Here is a 14,447-nt window from a genome sequence, read left to right on the forward strand (position 1 = left end):
CACCGGCCGGGCCCGCAGGTAATGGGCGCCCGGCGGCAGCAGCGCTCCCGACGCGCGGCGGGGCCCCGGCCCGGGCGGCGCCATTTTGCAGCGGGGCGGAGCCGGGCCGGGCTCTGACGCTGCCTTCGGGGCGCGGGCCCCGGTGTGGCGGGAGCCCGGGGCCCGCCGGGGGTTTTACCTGGCGGGCACCGGCTGGGGCTGTGCCCGGCGGAGTCCTCCGGGCGGCGGAGACGGGGCTGGGGAGGCGCTCGCACCGCCCGGCGCGGGGAGGCAGGGCGGGGAGGGGACATCCCGCCGCCGGCGTGAGGAGCCCGGTTCGGGGCGTCGCCTCGCCCCCCGCCCCCGGGCCCGCGGCTGGGCCGTGAGGAGCGGCGGCCGCGCCGGGCTGCGGTAAGGGGTGGCCGAGCTCGGCGGAGTCCACAGACGGCTCTCCGGGGCGGGAGCGGTGGCCTGGCCGCGCTCCGCCCCTCGGGGACCCGCCGGGCCCCCGGGTCGCCTGAGGGGACCCGCCGGGCCCCCGGGTCGCCTGAGGGGACCCGCCGGGCCCCCGGGTCGCCTGAGGGGACCCGCCGGGCCCCCGGGTCGCCTGAGGGGACCCGCCGGGCCCCCGGGTCGCCTGAGGGGACCCGCCGGGCCCCCGGGTCGCCTGAGGGGACCCGCCGGGCCCCCGGGTCGCCTGAGGGGACCCGCCGGGCCCCCGGGTCGCCTGAGGGGACCCGCCGGGCCCCCGGGTCGCCTGAGGGGACCCGCCGGGCCCGGGTGCGGGGGCCCAGGTTCGGCCGAGCCTGGTCGGGACGCTTCGTGCACCGAAGCAAAGTGAGGAGCGACCCAGTGTCACAGCGGCCAGCCGCGACCTTACCGGCCTGCGGCTGGATCTCCCGCCCTGCTCGCTGAGGTGATCTCCTGGAAAGCTGTTAAAACGCGGCTGATTCCCGAAATAAGATCTACCGCTCTGGCCGATATACCTGGATTAGCAAAGCTTTTATGTTGTATTAGGCCGTAAACCACGCGAGGTTTGTTTTCCAAGGTGATGGGGATAAGCCAAAGCTATGCTTCTGTCTAATCCCCTCCTTTGACCAAAATGATCAACTCATTTCAGTTGATCTAAGCCCTTTCCAAGTACCAACAGTCCTTTTCCTGGGCAAGGAAGGTGGCTCAAACGTTCTGTCTTGGGAAGAGCTGGGGCAAGGATATGTGTAAAAAATAATCTATGGTTTAGGGTGGGTATTTTAAAGAGGAAAAGTGTCTTTGAGCCTGTTTGAACAACGAAAGTGCAGATGCCGTGGCAGGCCCCTCTTGCCAAAACGCCGCATGCTGGGGCAGAATTTGCTCTCAAAGCCAGCCCTGAGCATTGACGTGGAGCGTGCTGGTGACAAATTATTGTCTAGGGAATGCTTTTCGTTCTTGAGAGTGTTGATTCCGATCTGTCCTGGCTAACTGGGGTTTTTACAGAGCATGGGAAATGCATCTGGGGAGGCCTTCTCCGTTTTGATGGCCGTGCCTAACTCGTCTGGTTCTGGTGTTGGTGAGTTTGCTGTCAGGTTTTTGAGATGTGAAAAACATGGATTTTCCGTATTCCTGTGTGAGATGCTTTTTCACTGAGAGCCTGGAAAATAACTTGGGGGTTTCTTGGGTTTTGGTGCTAAGTAAGTTTGTGGGAACCACCCATCGGTACAAAGACAGAGCGCACAATTAAAGTTCCCTTTCTTGACAATTAAGAGAAGATTTTAAAAGTGTCAAACAAAATGCAATAGTTGAGGAACCAGAGTGGTTGAATGAATTAATTGCTTATACATTTATTTTGGCACGAAGTGTAGAGGGGTGTGTGTGTGAAATGTTTATTTCTTCAAAACAGTAGGTAATGAAAATGCTTTTGAAAGTTAATAAAGGTGTAGTATATGTAATAACACTGGAGTACTATCCATGGATCAGTGTGAATTTTCAATGCTCTTTCAGTTCACTTGCTTGGAAAACTCAGTTATGTTTTGATACCCAGGTGGACTAATGAAGCATAGCAGTAGAAAATACGGTGCAAAACACAGGTGACTATTGAGCTTAATATTTCAGTATGCTGTAGAGAAACTCAGGAATCTAGAAAATGCTAAACTCATATAGGCTAATTTGCCATGCAGTATTACGATACTTTCGGGCAGCTGATCAAAATAAAGTTGAATCAGAAGACAATCAAACTTGTGTCATATGATCAAAGTGTCAGAGATTTATCTAGAAATAGAAACACAAGGAGCATCCTTTATTGCATTTAGCAAAGAACTGGAGTATCCTGCATTTCTTTGTAATCCTTTTCGCATGCTGTTGTGGTTGTTTGTTTTTCTGCAAGCATTAGTTTGATGAATTTTAGGAGCATGAATGAGATTTTAAATGCCCTGGAACACGCAAAGTGTTTCGTCTTGGACTGGTGATTATAAGTATAGATTCAGTTTTGCAGTTTGAAATTAAATTACTGTGGAGTCGTTTGCTCTTGGGGACAAGAAAAACCAGCAATAAAAGCATCTAATGGAATTTCTGAGCAATACAAGTAGCCTTATTTTATTTTTTTGGAGCATCCTCAGTACCCATGACCAAGGTTGATGGAGTGACACTCCTACTAGCTTTAGTAAGTTGCATGTAATTGTAGCAGGAGCCGCATCAGAATGCCAGGGGCATATAAATTCCCCTGAGGCGTGCTTTTAGGAAGCCCCAGAACATCTTGTCATGATGGTGTTTTCCTGCATGCTCTCTCCATTTCTGTGCATATGGTGTTTATCAGTACTTTTAGACATCCATTCTGCAGCATGCTTTTTTCTTTCCTGTCTTTTCAGATGGTCACTTAGGCCTTTTAAAACTGTCCCTCTTGAGAATAGAGGAGGGAAGCATCTGCTGTCTTCAGCATCAGCTTTATCCAAGATAACACATGGTTATTATATAACGTAATATTTTTTGTGGTGTTATTTGAGTAGCAGAATAACTGCAGGACTCTGCCTGATTTAGGTTAAACTGAACACTTGAGAGAAAGATGTACTAGGAATTTACTATTTTTACATGCTTGCCATTTTTTCTCGCGTGCTTGAGCTTAGGTATTATCTTTGCTCATTTCAGGACTGCCTCTGAATCGCAGTCCAGAAAGAAGAAACAATCGTGTTGATTTAAGTTGAACATTTGTCTCTAAGATTAAGAACAAAGCCATGCCAGTGCTTTCGGAAGACTCAGGTAACTAATCTGCATGCTTTCAACAGATCAGTGACTGAAATCGTAGCGTATGTGTTTCACACAGGACATGAATTCAAACTGGAGTTAAATTAAATAGAGTTTAGGTAGTCCAGCTAGGTTTCTTAGAAATTACCTAAAAGAATGCAAGGAAGGTGGAGTATAAAAGGTAGAAATTAGTAAACCTAGTCAGATTTCAAGAAACTAATGCATAAGAATGCTAGAGCCCCTGAATATATGCTGGTAGACAGGTTCTTATGGAAAACTTGGACCTCTCAGTATAACACCGGCTTCTATGCATGCTTATTAAAGATCAGCCTTATATCCCTGCTGCTCGCTGTGCTACTTCTTAGTATTTTCTGAACAGGTTTTGGAAAGCTTTGTTAATATTCTTCCTTCTGACTTAAACCCCAGTGATTCCATTCAAGGCTTGCTAACCAGCTTCTCTGGTACGCTACCAAGGGTGAAGTCATATTGTATGCCAATGATACTGAGTTTTTAAGTGGAAGTGAGTTTGAGTCTCCTGGATGCAAATGCACTCTAAAGTTCATGGAGAGAATAGCCAGAGGAGCAGATTTTAGCCTCCCACCCTTCCTTTTTCTTTTTGTTTGTTTGGATTTTGGTTTCTCAGCCAGTTTTTTGTTTTCTCATCAAGAAAAACCTAACATTCGCCTGGCCCTGTGCACTGCACATGTGGGATATTGCTGATTTAAACACTTTTTAGAAAATTAGCCACAAGCTTTGTTTCCAGTGCACTGGAAGTCAACATCAGTCCTTTCTTCCTCTGGTCAGACCTGACTTCTACCAGGTGCCTTAGAGGTAGTAGGGGCAGGATAACTTTTGTAAGCAAAGTTGCTTGGGAAGCAGAGCTATTAGCTGTGCAACAGGGGAGGTAGTTCAGTCATTTTGTGAATCTGCTGTGGTGCTCTAAACTCAGTTTGTTAGGGGCCTGGCAGTTCTAGAAACAAAGGGGGAAACTTAAAAAATAGTGTCTTTAAAAATACATGTTGCTTTGGTAGCTTTTGCCTTAATATGATGGATGTTATATCTTAAGCTGTGTTTGCCGCTTAAGAAGGGAGCGTTACAAAACGAGTGGAAGATAAGCATAAATCACTCTGCAAACTTAATGATCACCAAGGTGGTACCCAAGTAAATGTAGTTGATGTTGTCTGCAATAGAAGGTCCCATGAGACATGCCGTCTACAAAGCTTTTGTTCTGTCCTGAATTTAAATTTAGGATTGCATGAGACTCTGGCCCTTTTGACGTCTCAGCTAAGACCCGATTCAAATCATAAAGAGGAAATGGGATTCCTTAGGGATGTCTTCAGTGAAAAGAGTCTCAGCTACCTGATGAAGGTAAAAGCTTATTTATGAAAGTACTTTTTCCTAACAGGTTACTTATTCTCTGTTCCCTTGATTTATCAGCTGTTTACTTTGCCAAAGCTTTTTTTTTTTTTTTTTTTTTTTTTTTTTTAAATTCTATACTGACCGAAGCATGCATTTATTTAGGCACAAACATCAAGAACATTCATTGACAGTTAACATATTTTGTTCAGAAAAAGGATTTCTGCCTTGATTGCCAAAATGCAGATACAGTGCCTGGTAGCTAAAAATCAGTGTGGAATGGCTTAATTGTTTCCCTTATGCTCTAAGTCTTAACCTTTCTGGCCATCTATGAAACTAGCACAAGAAGAAGAAAACTACAAGGCTCCTAAACAAATCAAAAATAACCCCAAGAGAGGTTATTTTTCTGACACTTGTCTCAGAAAAATTCTATTTCTTAAATATAAAAATACTCCAATGTAGGTATATTTAGGAGGTTTTGTATTTCTCTGTAGTAATATACCCGTTGTCTTTTTCAGATCCATGAAAAACTCCGTCATTATGAAAGACAGAGTCCAACTCCTGTTTTACATAGTGCAGCGGGATTAGTTGAAGATGTGAGTAAAAATTCTTGTCTCCTTATTTTCCTATTATTTATGCCTGCTTTTCTTACAAATCAAAGTTTTACAATTGTGCTGTATGTGTCAATATTTCTCATCTTCCCCACTGTCTTTGGAATTTGTTGTCTGGTTTCACTCATGATTTATCAAAATACCATGCCATTAAATGTCCAGTGAAGACAGACACAGGCAGGTGGATGTTATTAATGGACTTCATAAGGGAGAGGCTGCAAAAAGCATTCGGTCCTTTCTTGGCAATAGACTATCCCAGCTAAACATTCAGTCTTAAGGACTTAAATTTATCACAACCCAAACAGTATTGCTGTTCACATAGAACGTTTCTGTTGGAAGGGACCTTGAAAGATGATCTAGTCTACCTTTCGCTGGGTCAGGTTGCTCAAAGCCTTGTCCAACTTGACTTTGACCATTTCCAGTGGTAGGGCATTCCACAACTTCTCTGGGCAACCTGTTTTAGCATCTCATCACCCTCATCATTAAAAAGATTCTTCCTTGTATCCAATCTAAATCTGCCCTCTTTCAGTTTAAAACTGCTGTCCCTTGTCCTGTCACTACAGGCCTTGGTAAAGAGCTTTTTTCCATCTTCCTTTTAAGTGCCCTTTATGTATTGAAAGGCAGCAGTAAGGTCTCCTGGAGCCTTCTCTTCTCCAGGCTGAACAACCCCAGCTCTCTCAGCCTTTCTTCTTAGGAGAAGTGTTCCAGCCCTCAGATCATTTTTGTTGTCCTCCTTTGGATGTGCTCCAACAGGTCCATGTCTGTCTTGTACTGGGAACCCTGGCACTGGATGCAGTACTCCAGGTGGAAGGGGGGGGGGTCTCAGAAGAACAGAGTTGAGGGGCAGAATCCCCTCCCTCTTGTCTGCTGGCTGTGCTTCTCTTTGTGCAGCCTGGGGTACAGTTGGCTTTCTGGGCTGCAAGCACGCGTTGCCATCATGTATCTGATTTTTCATCCCCCACTATCCCCAAGTCATTCTCCACGGGGCTTCTCTCAACCAGTTCATCCCCCAGTCTGTTCACAGAGCAAAGTTGTACCTTGAATTTGTTTGTAATGTGCTGCAGGCCTGAAAAAGTGAAATTTGTACTGCCTTTGATGGCTCTTTACAAGCAGCTTGCACCTCTTTCCTTGCAAAGTGTAGCAAATGGCTGTGGAAGGTTTGGGAGCTAGAATTTCTCCCTTTGCAAAGCCAAGAGACCCTGCTGCTCCATCACAGCCTGCAGCATACCCCCTCTCCCCTCTCCCACAAATAGCCTACTGCCTCCGTCAAAGTTCTGGCACTGCTGCCTGTCAAGTCGTACAAAATTGCCATCCTCTAAACAGCAGAGGAGGAGTTTTATACAGGACTCTATGATTTCCCTATCTAGAACCCTTTACAGGGAAAGAAAATCTCCGTTGCTTCCAACCCTTTCTCCCTTCCTCCTCCTCCCACCCAACCCACATAGTGCAGAAGTTATTCTCTAATTTTTTTTTTTTTTCTCTAATCTTTTGTTTGGAAGACCTGAGACTCCAGGGCATGTTTTGATATCCAGGCTTTGCAAGGCAACACGGGAACTTTTGTTGCATGTTCCACACAGGTGATGCTGCCTGGTTACAGAGAGGATTAAACTCCTTTATCATAGTACAAGCACAAGAGTGTTGTTTCGCGTATCACTTACAGATTCCATATAGATTTTAAATTTTCAGAAATAATTCCTGAAGTTATATTGGTGGAATCACTCAGAAAATGTGTGATTAGGGACTAGGATCCTGATTTCTGGTGATTGTCTTCCTGCACTATCTAATAAAAGTAAAATAGATGAAGAAGCTTTAATTTCTTCTTCGATTCATTCACTATTAACTGGGATTGTTTTTGATCAGCTCACACCACTTTGACGAATGATGGAAGTTAGCAGACACTCACCAGAAACACTCACTTGCAAATATATGGTCTTGTTTGGTCGACTACTTTAATTTTGAGGATGTTAATTTTTATTTTAAAGGTAATAGAAGAATTGCAGACCGCACCAGTGAATAATGAAGAAAAAGAGCTACTTCAGCTGTTGTCAACACCACATCTCAGGGTAAAAAAACACACCAGAGACCTGAACAAAATTCCTTTGCAGAATTCCAGTAGAATGTTTCGTAATGGAAAAGTTACACTGGCGAGTTCCTAAGAGAAAGGGAAGATCTCCTACAAACTGTAGTTCTGTTCCATTGTGATTTCCTGCACAGGCTTCAGGATGTGGAGGGTACTGAGATGACACAGCGTCAGCCTTTCGTGTGTAATGCACCATGTCGTCTTCTCTCCCCTCCTTAATATTTTCTGAGGGAGCACCTTCTGCTTTCCGTAGTTCACTCCGTTGTGTAAGTTTGTTTAGGCTGAGCTTTGTTAATGCCTGGATTTGCTTACACCAATACATAGTTTACATGATGGGTAAGATAACTGCCAAATCTTTTTTGAGGGATTTATGGTGAGGGTGGGAAAGGGGAGGTTTAAGTTTGCTGTTAACGTTGGAAATGTGAGAACTGGAAACTATAATATTACCCCATTACATTACTGTTTCTTACTCCTTTTATGCAGGCAATGCTTGTAGTACATGACACCGTAGCACAGAAGAACTTTGACCCAGTCCTTCCACCTCTACCTGATAACTTTGATGATGATTTTGATGAGGAATCAGTGAAAATCGTTCGGCTAGTGAAAAATAAAGAACCCTTGGTACATATAAGATAACCCATCTCTAGTCATAAAACTCGGTAGTGCAAAAGCATTATTGTGAGTATGGAGGAGATACCTGAAGATGTTGCCAAATAGTCTGCAAAACCTAGGAGTGTTCTGAAGCTAGTAAAATAACATAAAAAGAAAACTTTGGTGAAAACACCTTCAGTTTTGCATGAGACACTTTATAGGCATGGGCTTATAATGCCAGTTAATGCAGGTGGTGTGACCTTTGAGGAAACTATTCTGTTGAAGCAATTATGCATATTATTAATATTAATTCTTTTCATATTGTAACTAACATTCAGTGAATTAAAACCTTCATTTACATGAACATCAGTGATGTATGGTAAGAGTATGTTTGATAGCTGTATGTAAACATTGACAAGGTACTAATTTTATAGAAATGGAAGAACTGATTTCCTGAGAAAATACAGTTATATTTCTTCGGGGAAGAAATCTGTTAAAGTGCCTTCTTATATGACAGTAGGTAGTAGAAGAGGGCAGTGACGTAATTCCTGGTTAAAGTGCTATATTGCCAGCAGAGGTAGGAGAAGAAAGAAAATATCGAATTACTTGGCTTTCCTTGCTTTTATATGTAAAAATACTGGCTGTGTTGTATAAAGTTTCAGAAGACACACAGAGAAAACTTGTAAGAAATTCTGTTTTGCACACTTGAGTGACTTTGCTCACCACAATAATGTAGGTAGTGTAAGCAGTTGACAAAGGTGGCAGAAAGGAAGGTGTGTGCCTTCCCACAGTCACATGACATGGGCACAGGCAAAAGTTGAATAGTGGTGAAAATTATCAAGGAGGAAGATAAAATTTGCAGGGCAAATTAATTCCAGTTGAAAAGACTCATTAACTTACGTGTTATTTCACCGCTGGCTGTATTCTAAGAAAATTCTTCTGATGGTTTCTTGGGGGGGGGGTATGTTTTATTTCAGGGAGCTACCATCAGACGAGACGAGCATACAGGAGCTGTGATTGTAGCAAGGATCATGAGAGGTGGTGCAGCGGACCGCAGTGGTAAATTTCTGAAGAAAAAGCGCTTTAAAATGGCATTTGTAAACTGTTTTAAAACTTCCTGAACTCTGCAAGCACACATGTACTCTACACATATACCTAGAGCCATAGTGTGAACCTGATAGTTATTCATTCCAAAACCAGTCCTTGGGACACAGGTGTTTGATATGTGTATAGACTATTTTGGAGGAAAAAAAACCCAACAACCAAACCCACCCCAGCCTATCAAAATCTTAATAAGCAACTGTTAGATGTCAGGTCTGAACTAGTATGTAGGCTTTCTCTGTAGTCTGGTGGAGGGAGGTGGGTGTTGCTGGAGAACAAATCATCCCAACGAGCTTCGGAATGGGATGTGTCCCTGCTGGAATTGCTTTTCTTCCATGCTGATGATAAGGGAGCCCCCGTGGTAAGCTTGCTTGGCAATGGAATTTCTGGTGTCTAGTGGCAAGAGAGACTTTTGTGCCTAGGCTGTCGTTCAGCGTGCTCTTAGGATCTACAAGATTAATTCATGCAGTAATTAACCTTCCATTTTCTAGAAGGTAATCATGCAGACTTTATTAAATAAGCTGAATTGGCCTTATATGAGTGGTACAGACTCCAAGCCTCCTGCACCTTTTTTTAATACACAAGTAATGCAATCCCCAAATTAATGAATTAGTGTTGAAAAACATAGCTAACTACAGATTTCTTCTTGATGGTTATCATTCTTCAAGTGAATGTAGTCTGATAAATGTAACATGAAATTACTAGAGCATGTGCTTAGCATTTCTGTATTTCATTAGTAATTGATTAATTTAATTAGATACAATTTTCTGTAAAATAGCTGCTAGGAAAAAATGCTAACAGAGATGGGAGAAGTAGTTCTAAGCTTTAGAAGAAAGAAAAGAATGGTTTTTACGTCTAATCTAGTATCTTGGTTTATTCAGTGTATTGTATTATTTTCTGTTCGATTTACTGAGAAATTTTGTTGGTGAACAGTAGTTGTAGAACACAAGCACAACATTTACTGAACTGGATAAATGAACCTAAAACTTGTAAGGTCCCCTTCGTGGCTAGTTAAAAAAAAAAATGTAGCCCAGCATTTTTTCTGGGACTGTAGTGTTGATCTGTCACTTGACAGCCATGTCATTCCTGCCTTTATAGTCAGCAGCAGGACTCCTGATTCTACAAGATTTGATCATCCTCATGAAACTGTTGCAGTTTTGCATTTTTAGTGCTGATCCAAATATAGAGGCGGTGATTTTTCCAGAGTATCTTGCCACATGTTCTCTATCTCCACACTGTGAGCTGGTGCTGCATGAAAAAACCACGCGATATGGAATAAGGGTGGGAGATTTCAGAGCACGTTGCCAACCAAGGCACTTGGTATTAGTAGGAAATCAATTAAGCTGGGAGAGGGAGGTACATGGACTTAGGTCAAACGTTGGAAGAGTGGTGCTTTCCGGTCTGTAGACTTATTTTAATTTCTGTACTGTCCTTTCAGGTCTCGTCCATGTTGGAGATGAACTAAGAGAAGTCAATGGTATTACTGTGCTTCACAAACGACCGGAAGAAATAAGTCAGATTTTGGTCTGCACTGATTTTCATTTCAAGATCTTTTCTGTTGGGTGATCTCGTAATTACAATAGATGATGAAATTTAATCATGAATTTAAAATACGTATAGAGCTAAAAGATTCAGTCCCTGCTTGTCTTTGCATTAAGAGTTTTTCTTCTCCCAGGGGATTAGTCTTCTTCTGACTTCAGAAACTTCATTGAACTCAATCAGTACCAAATAAGATACAAATACAAAGTTACATGTTGCTCTGTCAAGAACTTCCCTTTCATGCTTTGTTCATGACAAGCAAATTGCAAATTAAAAGTGCATTCCTAGAAGATAAGCAGTTTATTCATAATACAGTACGTTGGGAAGCTGAGGGAAGTCTTGGCTGTGTGTCCAGCGGACCTCTCAGTCTTTACCAGCAGATTCCTTGTGATAACAAATTCTTGCTTCAAGCTTCTCTAGCATTAATGCCCACAAATCCTGGTAGAAAGTGTTGTAGCTCTTATGCTTATTTGTCTCTGACGTCCCTCTTGTGGCTTGGTTCCCCCTTGTCTTGGTGTGGAGCGGAGTTAGGGACACAGTAAGAGGAATGGCAACACTAGGAGACTGAAGTATCTGGCATCAGTTCCATCACCGAATTTAGATTTAGATCAGAATAATCCTGAATAAGGAGAATGACTGGTTCTAACTTGGGGGTAGGGGGAGGAATCAAAATCAGATTTTCAGATACTCTTGTCAAGTTTTATTTGTAGGGACCCTGGGATGCTGTTCATCTGTCATGTTCTAAATGGCTGCAGTGTAATGGACAAACATTTGTAGCTCTTCCTCAAAAAACAAACCATGAAAAGCAAACCAAGTGGATTATCTGGGTTTCCTTTTTAATCTGTGCACAACAGCAGGCTGCTGTAGGACACAGTTCATCTCATCCAAAATAAGGCATCTAAAATAGATCTCACAAACCTATTCTAGATTCTCAAAGCACCTAGAAGTGTTTTTTAATTTACTGTAACTAATAATTGAAATTTAGTAGCAAAGATTTTTAGACTGAAAGTAGATGTTTACATTTCACCCTAACCAGTTATAACCCTGGGAGTTATATGTGGGAAAATACAGCGATATTTTTCAAAGAGGCACTTGAAAATGGTTCATTTGGTACTAAAAGCCACAGACATATTTAATTCCCTGTGAACTGTAATCCAGAAGTTAATGCAATTGCTAAAAGCAAATGAAGGAATTTTAATACAGGTCTTAATATGTTCTAGCCAAGTAGTTCCTGTGGGTGTCTCCATGGGGAAGACACTGTTGTGGAGATTTAATTGTTGTGTCGTGGTCTCTAATGAAGTTAAATAGTGGATTAGCTCGGCCTGTTACAGTTCTGAGAAGAAGAGACACCTCCTAAATGGGAACTCGAATAGTCTGTGACGTGTCCTTGTCCTGCTTTCAAAGTAAAAAAACATTTCTCTCTTTCTCAGGCTCAGTCTCAGGGATCAATAACATTAAAAATAATTCCAGCTATCAAAGAAGAAGATCGTCTAAAAGACAGCAAGGTACACAACTTGAGTGAAATTCTGAAGCACGTGTGTTCATTTTTACACAATTCTGGCATCTCTGTAAATGTAAGGTTCCTGCTGTTTCAGTAAGGAGTGTCACAGACCCATAATTGAACTTAATTAGAAGTTAATTAAAAAGATGATGACAGTAGAACAGTTTCTTCTTGTAAAACGCCGTGCCCTTTATCCAGTAGAATTACTTAGATGACTTCTCCATCATCTTGGTACGTGTTCTTCAACAGCATTTCTGATATCTAGCCTCTTGGTTTTGTTCATGTAATTAAAACTGGTGTTCCTGCCGGTCTCCTCACACCATGACAGCTGCTATCTGTCTGTTATCTATTGATTGGGTTGAAACACCTATTTGCAAACATCGTTTGCCCCCGTTAGCCCACTGTAGACATTGACAGGCCTCTTTTGAGCGCTACATGTGCCCTGCTCCATCAGCAGTGACTTACTGTTTGACCGGGCCCTTACAGGATTCCTCTGTCAGCCCTTATTTCTGCTTCCCTGCTCTCAGCTACCGAATTTTTAAAATACTTTTAACAGTAGTTCTACTGTGATGTGTTAAATGGTGGTAAGATACAAATCCAAAGTTGAGTAGTAGGTTTTGATGCATTTAAAGAACATTTTAAGAACAGTCTTTATAACGGGGGAATTTTGCCATAAATCCCTTCTTATTGTTTTCTCCCTCCCCTTAGGTTTTGGGTTTTTTTTCTTTGTTGCATTTTGTACTTATGTAGACTGTGAACTGTGTTTCTTGGGGCTTTGATCTTTGAGTCCCATGTTCCACAATGCCAATACACAATGACTAGGTATGTGCTTGAAAGTTTATTTTTCTGCGTAAGTCAAAATAGAGATGCAGCTTGCTAGCTTTTAGTATTTTTGAGTACTGTAAAGCATAAAGGAGAGATGAAATGTACATATTACATACATATATATATATATATACAGTTAGCAGTATAAGCACCGGGGAAGCCTTTTAAAGGTAGTTTGACATTCCAAATAGGACAAGAAGAATGGATGTGTTGCTTTCTTTTAAAGGTGTTTATGAGGGCGCTTTTCAGCTATAATCCCAAAGAAGACAGAGCCATTCCTTGCCAGGAGGCTGGGCTGCCGTTTAAGAAACGACACATCCTCGAAGTTGTAAGCCAAGATGATCCCACGTGGTGGCAAGCAAAGCGTGTTGGCGATACCAACCTCCGAGCAGGCTTGATCCCCTCAAAACAGTTCCAGGAAAGGTTTGTTGATTACAGATATTATTTTTTTCAGCACGTATAGTGTCATACTGATTTTATGCTGCCTTTTTTCATAGGTAATGAAGGGCAGGATCATGCTAGGGTGAATACCAGGTGCTTTAAATGCTCAAAAGCTGCATCTTTTCATCTTTTCCAATTATATAATGAGTTTCCCAGCTTTTCTTGGCTAGTTTGCCACTGACTTAGGCTTTGTAGCTTGACAGAAACACTTGCTAAACTGTATGAAATGAAATGTGGTATGTCAGTCTCTTGGCTTTGTATCTTAAATCTCTGGGAAATACACTGTATTTCCAGACTTGTACTTCCACAGTATGAGAGGAAATGCTGATTTATTGTAACAGTTTTGAATTTATGCATGTAGTAGTAGTAACAAAAGAGTAGCTGATCTTCCTGCTGGCACCGAAGGGAGTATTTAGCTTGGACACAGGTACCTTCTGGAGCTTGAAGTTTCTCTGTTTTCACAGCAAGATATGTGTATCTTTTAAAACAAAAACATCCCTCGAGTCTTGTATTTACAGTAAAGAAATCTTAGATGTAAGAAGGAATCTGATTTAGGCCACTGGTCTCGTGTGACTCTTACTCCAAATTACTGGATTCAGCTTCTTTGGATTGCAGGTGTTACAAAGGTGGGGCATCTAAGAATTAGAGGTCTGATTTTACTGCTGGCCTCAAAGATTTGCATAAGGTTTCTAATAGAGCACTTCACCCCGCTCTGTGAATGCTTCTTTGAAATACCAAGCAAATCCTGCCTGAACAGCTGTATCCATCCTCCTGTGCACACATGCAGGTCAACAGATACCGCTGCACGGCAGTCCTTGGGATTTTTTTATTTTCTTCTTTTTCCTTTTTTTTTTTTTTTTCAGATGTTGTAAACTCCATTTCAATATATGCAAGAATATAAAAATTGCCTCCGGGTCTGTTTTCCCCTGAGTGACTCTATAAATGCCAGAGCATCCTTAATCTGTTATGAATGTTGATCTCTGGCAAAAAAAAAAAAAGAAAACACTTAGGAAAAAAATGGGGTTTATTTTGCCATGTGAGGGGTTTCTTGGGGGCTGGATTTTTGTTGTGGGTTGTTGGGGTGGTTTTTGGTGTCGGGTTTTTGGGGTGGGGCAGCAGTGTGTGTTTTTTGAGCAAATTCACGACTTGGGAGATAAGGAGTTGAGTTCTAGTTCATGATTTTAACAGTTCAGGAAGTTTTACTTGATAT

General features: G+C 42.4%; 1 protein-coding gene across 9 annotated transcripts in view; it reads left to right on the top strand.

The window, feature by feature from the left end:
* The window catches only part of MPP3 (MAGUK p55 scaffold protein 3), a 24,610-nt gene continuing 10,163 nt past the window's right edge, over window positions 1-14,447 (top strand). For 2 of the 9 annotated variants that reach the window (XM_056362591.1, XM_056362587.1), the window contains exons 1-9: window positions 1,470-3,207; window positions 4,442-4,560; window positions 5,067-5,144; window positions 7,142-7,222; window positions 7,723-7,860; window positions 8,808-8,889; window positions 10,370-10,455; window positions 11,901-11,975; window positions 13,023-13,219. In XM_056362591.1, the coding sequence (XP_056218566.1) occupies window positions 3,183-3,207; window positions 4,442-4,560; window positions 5,067-5,144; window positions 7,142-7,222; window positions 7,723-7,860; window positions 8,808-8,889; window positions 10,370-10,455; window positions 11,901-11,975; window positions 13,023-13,219 (881 nt within the window). In that variant the 5' untranslated portion in view covers window positions 1,470-3,182. Of the gene's footprint in view, window positions 19-716; window positions 3,208-4,441; window positions 4,561-5,066; window positions 5,145-7,141; window positions 7,223-7,722; window positions 7,861-8,807; window positions 8,890-10,369; window positions 10,456-11,900; window positions 11,976-13,022; window positions 13,220-14,447 lie in introns of those variants that run through there. The other 7 variants (XM_056362584.1, XM_056362585.1, XM_056362592.1 and 4 more) reach the window with 7 other exon arrangements.

This window comes from Falco biarmicus, chromosome 17 (genome assembly GCF_023638135.1).
Source record: "Falco biarmicus isolate bFalBia1 chromosome 17, bFalBia1.pri, whole genome shotgun sequence".
In the NCBI taxonomy this organism is placed as follows: domain Eukaryota; kingdom Metazoa; phylum Chordata; class Aves; order Falconiformes; family Falconidae; genus Falco; species Falco biarmicus.